The sequence below is a fragment of the Maniola hyperantus genome, chromosome 7 (assembly GCF_902806685.2).
Source record: "Maniola hyperantus chromosome 7, iAphHyp1.2, whole genome shotgun sequence".
Classification (NCBI taxonomy): Eukaryota; Metazoa; Arthropoda; class Insecta; order Lepidoptera; family Nymphalidae; genus Maniola; species Maniola hyperantus.
In genome coordinates this window covers 7,529,588-7,541,975 of record NC_048542.1, presented here as the reverse complement: position 1 = coordinate 7,541,975, position 12,388 = coordinate 7,529,588, and the positions used below count along the sequence as shown (strand labels likewise).

The following is a 12,388-nucleotide window of genomic DNA, read 5'->3' as shown; positions in this document are numbered from 1 at the left end:
ATTTTTTTATATTACACAAAACTTTTGAAACGTTATCAAACTTTACATCAACTGGTTTGTACCGAGTTGAGCGATGGACAGTATTATTATACGATGTTACAACATTTTGAAGTGGTTTACCTAACCATTTATAATTTCCCACTAGACTAAAGTATTTGTATAACTTGTTCTTCAGAGTTCTTATTACTCTTTCGACGATAGAAGCCTTTTTGGTTGAATATGTGGAATAATGATTAATACCATAATCATTCATAAGTTTTTTAAACATCTTGTTATAAAATTCTGTTCCAAAATCAGTTTGCAAGTTCTTTGGCACGGATCCTGTTTTAAATAATGTACTAAACTTATTGAAAATTTCTTCTTTATTTTTGGTTTTAAGAGGAAATACCCAAACATATTTTGAAAGACAGTCAATTACAACCAAGATATATTTAAAATTGTTATTGACATTTGAGATATTTTTTATATCAATTAAATCAGCTTGCCACAAATCATGTAAACCTTTCAATTTTACATGTCGACGCTGAAAGTTTTTTCGAGCTTGCTTATGAATTTCTTCAACAACTTGTTGCTTACTCATGTTTAGTTGAAGCTTGAATGAGTTTATTTATTTCAGACTTAGTATAATATTCACGCAAACTTTTTACCACTAACATAGCAATTTGTCTATTTAAAATACTTTTTTCAAATATCAATTGTTCTTTAGTGCAATAATTACTCAGAATTTGATCAACGTAGTTTTTGGTAACAGCATCGTTTGGTTCTGATGGAGATTGTAAGTTTTTCATTTTTGCGTACTGCAAATCAAGTGTTTTATTTTCGAACTTTAAATATTTGTCAAGAACAATATTTTTATCTAAATTATTTATTAAATTGTCTACATATTCTTTGTTAACTGCGTGATCGCGTGATTTTGGTGATGGTAAACCTTTTAAATATGATGATTTGAGATCAACCTCTCCAGTTTCTGTCTTTTTTACAAGGTCATCAAAATCAAATAATTCTGACACACGTAGACGCTTATGAACGTGATGGCCGAATTTATCGATATTCATTTTGATCAGCTTAGAAGTATGGATAAAATGTTACTGCTCTAATCAGATAATATTTCTAGTATTTATATACTAATTAAGATCACCGTTTTCTCTGAGTTCTTCGATTATCGATATTATCTCATTATCTAATCCAGTATTACCAGCTTGTTTTGAAGCAATCAAAAGTTTCAATCGTTCAACCAATTCATTAGGGTTATTCCAATAAACGTAATCCGTATTGGGTTTTATTAATTTCATAAAAGGAAGACCATCACCTCTCACAGTTTTCTTACTTTCCTCCAAAGTAGGGATTTGAAATATTGGTTTTATTATAGTCATGTACTTTTGACCTTTGTTACTTTTAATTGGTTTTGATGGATCATAGTCTCGACGATGTACATTCGTTGTCAAAAGGATTGCTTTATAGTTTATTATATCTTCTTTATCGATCAAAGATAGGTTAGGGTTTCTACTAAGTAACAATTCATTAAGACCAGGAGTCTTTTTATATTCTTTTTCAGCAATTACAAAAGAATTACTATTAATTTTAATCGGAGTAAGACCTATGAAAGGTTTTCCATTTACAGATCGTACACCGAATGGAATATCCCCGAAATTTTCTGACGATAGGGACCAACTAGATGTTTCACTCGATTTAAATGACGCATCACTATTTTCATCATCTGACTCTTGAGGATTACTAGAATCGCTTGGATCCAATAACGTGGTATCCTGTTTCAGATCTAACTGGCTCCATTCACGGCTTTCAGGTTCTTTAGAAACATCAAAATTTTCAAAATCAATATTTTTATTATTTTTATCGGCGATACGATCAAGTGAAGTAGTAATAGGTTTAAATACTGATTGAAGAACCATATCATTATCAGTTTTTGAATCTTTCAATAATTTTAATTTCCTTTTTACAGCTTCGGATGCTTCAATAATCTGCTGCTTTATATGACGGTCCATTATAAAAATAATAGGAGTGTTATATATGTATACGTTTAAATCAATGACGTGGTTTGAAGGAAACGTCTATATTTAAATAAATTAACATGATTAATCGAACACAATGAATGTATCAAATGATTTTCTATAACCTCCTTCATTCTTAGGACAATCTTTGTTAATTACTAGATAATTATATGGATTATTCCATACTTTTGAACACATTTCTCGAAATAATGACCAGGACATATCAGTACTTTTTTATTTTGCAACAGTAACTTTGGCGTGTAATTCTTTAATACGTAACGAATGATGCACAGGTTCTAACAAATTTTGACTTGTCGCTTGATTCACCACTTATTATACGCATACTTAGGTGACGAACAGACAGAGAAACATCAATTTTATACCGTTTTTATTGCGCAAATTTGGAGAAAGGTAATAGTTTATTTTTTCTTTTTAGTACCGAGGCACAATATTGGCAACTACAATGGCAATTTCGTCGTTCTCTGATTTCTTTCAACTACTATTTTTTAAGTCGTTAGCTAAAACGATAGGAGTGTACGTGTCGTTCTACTTCTTTGGAGCGATGTGTCTAGCTACAGCTTTATACGTATTTCTGGTGGTGCCAGAGACGAAGAACAGAAAGCTTGAAGAAATTTACAATGACCTTTGGACTAAAAAGGAGAAGAAAGCAATAAAAAATCGCATGAATGGTGCTTGACATGTACATCAAATTACGATAACTTTAATCAATTATGATAAAGTACTTAATTTAAAAATACACTGTGTCTTTTAATTTGCATTTTTAAAAATAGCTTTGGTAAAATTTTGCCATTATAAGATAAACCAATCTTTTTATACTTACTTGAAATATTTTAGGTCATTAGCGAAATTGAAATTGTTAACCATAAGTCCCGCAAATTGCTATTGCGCTGGAACCATGTCTCATTAACATCGAAATGACGTCATTTTGACGTCAACCGAAATAAAAATATACCATCAGCTCGAAACTTCAGTCTAGTGCTGACGTCACTAAAATGGTGGCCACGCTCATTAGCAATTTGCGGGACGTATACCCACTTATATCGTAAATATTTAAGTTTATTAACTAAACTGAAAGAAAGGAAATGTTTCAAATTGGGCTACATCTTGTACACTTCCTTAAGAAATAGAGAAATCCCTCTATTCATACAAATACTTACTTATTAGGTACATCTTACGTAACGTCTTACCGCTGATTTTGTGTTCTGTGTTGCAACTCACAGCGTAAATTCTTGTTTTGTACCAGCAAATAAGGCCATATCAAAGACATTGGGGCCGATTCTCTGGTACACAATCTCTAAACTAAACTAAATTAACAGGTCTAAATCTAGTGCTCTCCTTTTCCGCAAGCAACATTATGAAAGGGATAGCAATAGATTTAGACGTGCCATTTAAGTTTAGTTTAGAGATTGTGTACAACGGAATTAGCCACAATGTTATAATGAAACGCTATTTTATGGTATCCTAAGTATCTAAGTATTTTGATACGCTGTATAAGATCTAACGCCGAACTCCAAAGGCCATACTGGCCTTTAAAGATTTCGTGAAACATCTCCTTTTTACATTTTTATTAATAAATGTAAAATAGCAATTTTCAAAACATGATATTACAAGTGGTTTTAAATTTGCTTTCAAAATGAATAAATAAGTTTTGATGATCTATCAATGTGGCTAATTCCATTGTACACAATCTCTAAACTAAACTAAAATGGCACGTCTAAATCTATTGCTATCCCTTTCATAATGTTGCTTGCGGAAAAGGATGGCACTAAATTTAGACCTGTTAATTTAGTTTAGTTTAGAGATTGTGTACAAGAGAATCGGCCCCAATTATGTACCTATATTTAAATCTATAACTCTAGAAAGTTATTCAGATTTTAGAACCTACTAAAAAGAACACTTTTGTTGTGTATATTATTGGATCCTGAAAAGGTACAGTATTCATTTATAAAAATGCAAATTGCAACAATACAATGGTATAGTCGGTGATAAGTGTAACCAAGTGAAGCTGCAGTGCCGTGTCTACAGTAAATATTCTGAAACTGCTCAGTTTCGCGAACCGGACGTCGATTATGTGAAGGATTTTTTTTGCGAATTTTCGCTCTTTATCTGGATTCAGAAAAAAAAGTTTAAAAGAATGCTAAGTTTCAAAGTTAAGTGGAATGAAGTTGATGTTCGATGATGATGATGAGATGAACGATCCCAGTTCCCATGAACGTGTCCACGTCGATATTATGTATTTTTTCACACCTTTACATTCTTCTCGAGACTAAAATAACTTCATTTTCCTACTTATAAAAAGTATCATGGTCCACTCTCTATCGTTGTCTCGTTTTTGTGTTGGTTTGCTAACTCATGTAATTAGCGGTAAATCAGTATTCTAGTCAGATTTCAGCATTCTAGTGACAGATTTTACAGATAATATGCTTCTTTTATACGAGGGGGTGGTGGATGAATGTTTCCAATATTGAATTTTTCCGTTCGTTTTATGCAATTCCTAGCCTATCTTGAAAATTTCAGCTTTCTACCGTCATCCGGACCGAAGCTGACGGTTCGAAAAGGCCTACGTAGTGCCCCGTCCTTTATATAATGTAGTTTGGCTCGTCTTGGCAGGGGCACTACCGAGCCCCCTGATAGTAAATATTTTTTTAAAGATAAGTAAAAAGCTACCGCTACCTTAGGAGTGCAGCGAAAAAATATTTACCTGAATATGAGTCAGTTAATAAAAACAGTGTTGACTTTCGTGCATCTTCTATTTTTGTATATAATTTTTCACAGCAAACACATAATATTATTTCAAACAGCATCCCTTTCAATATCCATAAGGTTACTCCTATTGTGTGCGTTAGAAATAATGTTTCACCTATCTGAGAAAAATTGTTTGGCAAAAATATTATATAACTTAAATAACATTTTAGTAGTAGGACTATTCAAAAAATCGTTCTTACCGATTTACTGTTTGAACATTCTATAGTGATTTGCACGTATGCAATTGAATGCAAAAATTGCATGATGAAATGTGTGAATATCTGCAAAGTAAAATAATGCATATTTAGGAGTTTTAAAGAGACAATTTATTTTTAAATTGTATTATTGTTGATATTGTTAAAACTTACCACGAATTGTGACGTTTTTTGCGTGTGTATTATAGTGTTTACTATGCCGACAAAGGTAGATAGCATAATATCTTCTTTTTCAACCAGTTTGCAATTTCTTATTAAAACACCTTTTATTGAAATCTTTGCTTGTCTGTCAATGATAAACTCTGTCCATTTTTCAATTTTGCGCGCCAAAAAGTACATAATGTGTGCCGTATATATCATTTCCATCTCAAAAAATATTGTCGGCGATACAAAAACGCCTCTGACCCAAAACCAAAGTGGATCTAACGTCATTTTGACTGTTATTATCAGTACATATATCAAAAACAACGTACTTATGGAATAACGAACAAATTTTTTGAATCTTAATGTGTCTTTTTCATCAAATAAAATGATGTAAATTTTTTGAAGCTGTAAAACGATATCAACATGTATTCCACTTCTAACAATATTTAAGATACTAATTATGGTATAGTTAATAGCGTAAATAATGTAGGACATGCAATAAATAAAAAATATAGAACTTGCACCCAGCACACTTATAAATTTCGCCAACGTGAAGTATAGAAAAATATACAATGCTACATTTCCAAAAATAACTGCAATAATATCCCTTTTGGTAGTAGGCGATATACGAGTCCCTTTTAAATGAAATTTCCTCATGCAAAATGGCAACCAAAAGAAATAGAAAGCTTTGAAACTGAAAACAAAACCGTTTTCCAGCATGTTTAAGTCAAAGAGAAAGTTGGAACTTCACTTTCGCACTAACAAATATTAATTTGAAAATGGAATGGCGGCAACTTTATAAATTATATAGAAGCCATTAGTCGTCTGTAAATTTTATTAAACAACACAGGTCGGTCCATTTACGTAATTCATAAACTTAAAAATGTATATCTATTTACCCCATTTTTAATGATTGCGCAAAATGTACTTATCAAACTTTATGATAATACAAATAGCTGTTTGTATTTTTCAACGTTTTTCATATTTACCTACTAGTTCAGCCATGGGTTGCAAAGCATGAAACATTTAAATTGGTGGCCCGACAAGTTTAGTAGCTGTTTAGGTTGAATGAAAGGGGAATGGATAATTTGGTAAATAACAAAAAAAGCATTTTCTGTCAATTCAACATTTTCATTTCAGCATTTTCAGTTTCTGAGATGGCATTCGGGGTATGAGGTGGGGGGACGCACCCGCACGTCACCCGCGCTCGCCCGCACCCGATGAGCGCGGGGGCTGTGTGGGTGTGCGGGGCGTTTCCTCCCCGATTGCCATTTCAACCTGTCGCGTACTGTACCTACTTAGGTTACAAAACATTTTGGTTCAAAAATAAATACAGTTTTTTTTATAATTTATTAAAATAATAATGTGTGGGTGCTGAAGTTTCTACAATCATGTACCGGCACTTATGTGTAACTAGGTAGGTACAAAGTTTTTCTTCTTATAAGAAAGCGAATTGCAGTAGTACAAAAGTGTAGTTTGTACACTGTGCAGTGAAATACAAAGGTAAAGCCGCTTCAACAGTGAAAACTCTGCAGCCACTTAATTTCCTTAAGCGTACATCGATTGTACGAAGAACAGTTTTAGCCAGTCTGCGATCTATAACTGTGAAATAAAATAAATAAACCAATTGATTATACAATAAATATATTTTAAAAAAAATTTGAAAAGTTTCCATCCAAACATGTTTTTCTACTTACAAGAATATGAATCATTTAAAAACAGGAGGACTACAGTTCTTGCTCTTGTAAGTTGCCTGTACAACATTTGGCAACTGATGCACAGTGCGATTTCGATAATCGTACCCTTTGTGATCCAAATACCTATTCCAATTGAGTGGGATGATAATACTATTCCGTCGACCTACAAAAATATACAATTTAGAATGGGTAGTCATAATCATGATCAACCCATCGCCGGCTTACTACAGAGCACGGGTCTCCTCTCAGAATGAGAAGCGGTTTGACCATAGTCCTAGACGTAGCTGGCCAAGCGCGGAGACCCAGCCGCGGGCATCATCTTTTAATATAATATGATGGTGGATGACCCAGCTGCCTCAAGCCAGCTAGGTACCTACCTACGCATGGGCTATGACGAAGACTCTACCCATCTTTTGCTGAAAACAAATACGATCAATATATTATGAAAAATCAATACAATCCGTTCAGCACTTTTTGAAAGCGCTGTGAAACTTTATACCTACTATGACTTTACCTATTATAACATACATTGTACCTATAGTCCGCGACCGGTTGAGATGGCAATCGGGATAGGAGGGGGGGGGGGGGGGGGACGGGGGGGGACACGCTCCGCACACTCGCACGTCGCCCGTGCTCGCATCTGTTTAGGTTAGGTTAGTACCTAGTGGGTACTAGGTTAGCTAGGTTAGTAGTTAGTACCATACCTGTCGCGTACTATACCTACCTACAATATTATGATGTTTTCAGCATTATGCATGAGGTGCCACTTACCATTTTATTTTGAGACCACTGTATCAAAACCTGGATATAAGCAATTGATTGGATAAATTGCATAATCCAGTGACTCATTATCTGCAAAAAATTAAATTAAGTTTTTGTCCTCTTTATTATTGGGATATTCAAATACATAAGTAGTAAAACATTCAGGTACCGTAAACTGTGAGGTTTCTTCGATAGTCGATAATGACTCAATAATATTTTCAAAAACAGAGTATAAATCATCATCATCCTGATCTTGATTTTCCCTTATCATCTTCTTTATAGAAATAATTCGATCTTTTTGTTTCATTTTCTTACTCCAATTATCAATTTTCCTTGCCAAAAAGTATATTAATAGGGCTACATAAAATAACTCAAGGTCGAAAATTACCGTTAAAAATATGAATATAGCTCTTGACCAATACCATAGTCTGTCTATGGACAGTTTCATCACTAGTAACACAGTATATAATGATAATATCATAATTAGAAAAAGAGCTGTTATATTTTTTAACATTTTAGTGTCATTTTTGTTGTATAAAATAATATCAATTCTCTGAAGTTTCAGTACAGTGTCTACATATACTTGACTATGAGCAATGTTTAAAATACTGTGGATTGTATGATTTGCGGCATACAATACGTAGATAATTACATAAATGTAGAATATCAAATTTTCTTCAAAACTGTACATAAATGACAATAATGTAATGTATAATAAGATATACATTAACAAATTTCCCACAACTGCAAAAAAAATATCCCATTTTGTTAAGCTTGATATGCAACCACCCTTCAACTTATATTTTCTCATGCAAAAAGGTACACTTAAAATGTAACTAGGCTTGATAATATCCAAAAAACTCTTTTGAAGCATATTTTTGTTTACAAGTTACAATATATTGTGGTTGCTACGTAGTCTTCTATTTACGAGTGCCAATCGAATCAATACATTTAATTAAATTGACCTATTCTGAAATATAATATACTTAATATGTACAATTCGATAATGTCCAATCGGTAAGTGGATTGGTTTGATATGTTAATTAAAATAATTGTTAGCAACACAAATATAATATTGGTAAGTTTATGTGTAGCCAGCGATATAAAAGTGGGTAAGTATAGGTACTATAGTTGATAATATATAAAAATACCTATGATAACCAAGATTATGAGAATTTTAATAAAACTAAGTAGTGTCTCAGCACAAATTAGAATCTTCAAAATTACATAAGATGCTGAGCAACTTTGATTTGGCATCAGTTACTTACAACGTTGATTTGACCTGGATATAAGTCTTTAAGTAGTAATAATATCTGTTAATACTTTTTCTAACATAATGAATAAAAATTCATTGAAATCCAACAATTTAACCTCATTATAATATACTCCCTACGGGTATAGGTACTATTCCGTTGAGCTTTCCCATTGACGGTAATACTGATACTACTTTTACTATTCCCGTTGCGTTTTTATACCGTGACTATTCGCGACCAAGAAAACGCTTGTTAACTGCAACAATATTCTCGACTCAATATTATCCTGTATTGTGTTTTTTCAATGTTTACTTTGTGTTGTGTGCAATAAAGTGTAAAATAAATAAATAAAATAAATATGTTCTCTTTATCGGTCTGACAATTAGGTACGGTTTCAGTATGTCTTGTTGTGGCTATTTTTTTGTAAGATATGGTCAGTTTCGAATTTTATCGGGCGGTTTAAAAACACTTCAAATGGGAATACCGAGACATTTTGTAGGAGGACCTGAGTCTCACTATTTCCATTCGTCTTTCTTTATGGGTACAGTGAGACTGATTTGAAAGAACGTTCAATATCAATATTACCATTGCATTGCAATAGGTAATGGGAATAGTGAGATTCACCCATGATTCACCCCTACCTACAAACGTCATAGTCTGTGACCGTGACAGATGCCTTAATTTATTCTACTTTGAAATATTACTCTACTCGTATTTACTATTCAAACAATCAACTAATATCAATTACTTAGTTACAAACATTCTACCTTATAGGGCTTGAAGTTCGGACTATTTTTCAGTTCCGGAGTCAGGTTTCGATGCTCAGAGTTTTAATTCCGGTGTTCTGGAGTTTCGGAATTTTATTAAAAAATTGAGTGTGATTAAATAATGCGTTTGATTTAAATATTTCTTGCGCTTAAATGAATATTCAAGTCCGAGCATGAAATAAATCAAATCAGTCAGAAAATGAAATGGATATTTTATAAAAAGCTAAAAAAGCTCAATCTTTTCTTAGAGTCTGAAAATAGGAACTTTAGTTATGTTCACGACAGCTACACTTTTACTAACGAACCTGTACCTAATCTTTCATAACTCCGGAGTTACCTACACCAAAACTGGAGTTCCGGAACTCAATCCCTTACTACATTAATAAACTACTATTAAAGTACAGACTGTTTCTATGCCTTTTCTAGAGTACTTAAGAAGTTAAGCGAGCTTTACGTTAAAAAATGATTTCAAATACAGAAATGTATCTGCAAACCAATTTCATCGATACAAGTTTTCAAGCTGCATTACTGCCTGTTAATCTGTTACAATACACTTCATTTCTTTCAAAATATACTATTCGGAACAATTTCATTTATCCCAAAGGATATGTTTACTGTATCTTGTCATTCGTTTTTGTGTGTTTGATGATATATGCTCATTATGCCCATTCTAGAATTGATGGAATGGATTTAAGCTTTGAAACGTCGATTCGTTTTTCGTTGATTTTTAACTTTGTATTTTACTGCAGTGACTGCATCTTATTGTTTTTCAGTAATATTTATAGCAGTAAATATGAAATACAACTTGTGGTGAGAGTTCAAAAAATAATAAACAATTTTCGATTTATCTCGAACAACTTTAAGAATTGGAAAAAAGAAAACTGGATCTATGTAGCGGGAATCTACTTTATCTATCTTCTTGTGGCTGTCATGTTTATAATTTTATTTCATTATGAAGTTAATATAAGTGTGGCACGTTTTGCTTATGTATTTCTTTTATTGTACTATGATGTAAACATGATTTGTGCTTTTCGATATATAAAACTATGCCAAGACTGCCTTGGCTGGTGGATTTCTAATCTTCGTTATTATTCAAGACGATTTCAAAAATATGATAACGACATCGGCAAAATGAATAGCAAATATTATTTAAAAGGATTTTTAGATGCTTATTTGGATATTTTAAATTCATTCGATATGATTAAAAATATTTTTCAGCTACCGGTAAGAACTTCTTTTTTTCCTTATGTTTTACTAGAGCTCTCTGGGTATTAAAATCGGCTAAGCGAATGGCCTGTGAAAATGTAACAGACAGACAGATAGATAAACTACAGTTGATAAAAATTATGTTAAATTTTCAGATTTTGCTGCAAATAATTGATGGTTTCGCCCATGGTCTCATTTATTCTCAGATTTTCATAGAAATAGGAAAAGTTAATTTTTTAGAGAGTGCATCGGTAAAGTTTCATTTTCTCTTATAAAATAATAGTTATTCGAAAATTAAATAAATTATCATTTAATTCATCTTCCTTGCCTTGATATTAAACAATTTTTTCAGAGCACTACTAGCATTATTGCAGAATCCTTCGTATTTGGCTGGATAGTAAAGAATATTTTGGTTCTCAGTTTATGTATCAAGGGGTGTGAAGAATTTTACACCACTATTGCAGAAGCTGAAAGAAACTGTGTCATGAATTTAGGAAGTAACGCGCACCCCGGTATGCTTTAATTTTATTTCTAGACTAGCTGACTCAAAAAAAACCAGCTTTGTTCGAGTTAAAGGAATTCAAAACCAGTGGTAAATTCACTCGACGATTCGAAAGTTCATTGCAAAAAAAAACCGGCTAAGTGCGAGTCAGTATTTGTTCATGAACACATTTTTATTTTTTCTTGTGATAACCACAAATTCACGGTTTTCGGTTTTTTTTCCTTTACTTGTGCTATAAGACCTGTCTACCTGCCAAATTTCATGATTCTAGGTAAACGGGAAGTACCGTATTGGTTTTCTTGACAGACTACACGACAGACAGACAACGAAGTGATCCTATAATGGTTCCTTATTGTCCTTTTGAGGTATCTACGGAACTCTAAAAATATTTGAAAATTTTCAAATTCTTCTAATTTTCTTTTATTATAATTTAACCATATCTGTTACTTCCAGAATTAAAAAAGCTATACAAGAACGTAATGAGAACCAATCGATCAAAGTTTACTAAGATGTCTGCTTGTGGCGTTTTAACAATCGATGCAACTTTACCTTTGAGGTTCTTCGAGCAGTGGGCTGTTTACGTTACAGTGCTTTTACAATTTGCTTTTCACTAAATAAAGAGGATCGTCTATTTTAATGTATAAAACGGGTACATACCACGATTAATATTTGTTTTTATTTGTCGATATTTCAACCCAATTGCATGGGTCGTGGTCACGACAGGACTGCGGTGCTGCGAGAGATGAAGTTCGAGTTGTCAAGGGCAGTAGCGAACTACCCTCTTTCTTGTTCTTTTCGCTGGAACTTCACGAGCTGTCCGGCAAAATAAAAACAAAAATTAATCGTGGTATGTACCTGTTTTATACATTAAAATATGTCATTAAACCACGAAATAAGCTTAAAATCATTAGAGGATCGTCTAGTTGTAAATTTTCATACAAAAAGCGATAACATTTTTCTCCCCATGTAAATGTAGTGCAATTTCCATAATTTTTAGAAATATTGTAGATATAATGAAGAATGAAGAACTAAGCTTTAAAGAAATGTATGTAGTTACTAGCGTGTAA

At 32.7% G+C, this 12,388-nt stretch overlaps 3 protein-coding genes across 3 annotated transcripts in view; 2 read left to right on the top strand and 1 right to left on the bottom strand.

Moving 5' to 3' along the window:
• LOC117983442 (facilitated trehalose transporter Tret1-like) overlaps positions 1–2,762 on the top strand; it is an 8,724-nt gene extending 5,962 nt beyond the window's left edge. The window contains exon 8 of the mRNA XM_034969992.2: positions 2,446–2,762. Coding sequence (XP_034825883.2) covers positions 2,446–2,706 — 261 coding nt within the window. The 3' untranslated portion in view covers positions 2,707–2,762. The remainder of the gene's footprint in view (positions 1–2,445) is intronic.
• A 3,810-nt stretch (positions 2,763–6,572) lies between these two features.
• Positions 6,573–8,562, bottom strand: LOC117983988 (uncharacterized). The gene is made up of 4 exons (XM_034970635.2): positions 7,763–8,562; positions 7,603–7,683; positions 6,832–6,994; positions 6,573–6,736 (listed from the first exon to the last, which is right to left on the bottom strand). Exons 1-4 carry the CDS (start codon positions 8,465–8,467, stop codon positions 6,573–6,575), a joined length of 1,113 nt encoding a protein of 370 aa, XP_034826526.2. The 5' UTR covers positions 8,468–8,562.
• A 1,596-nt stretch (positions 8,563–10,158) lies between these two features.
• LOC138402578 (uncharacterized) lies at positions 10,159–11,935 on the top strand. The gene is made up of 4 exons (XM_069499710.1): positions 10,159–10,837; positions 10,975–11,070; positions 11,172–11,331; positions 11,775–11,935. The coding sequence occupies exons 1-4, from the start codon at positions 10,259–10,261 to the stop codon at positions 11,933–11,935; spliced, it is 996 nt and encodes a 331-aa protein (XP_069355811.1). The 5' UTR covers positions 10,159–10,258.
• Positions 11,936–12,388: the final 453 nt, after the last annotated feature.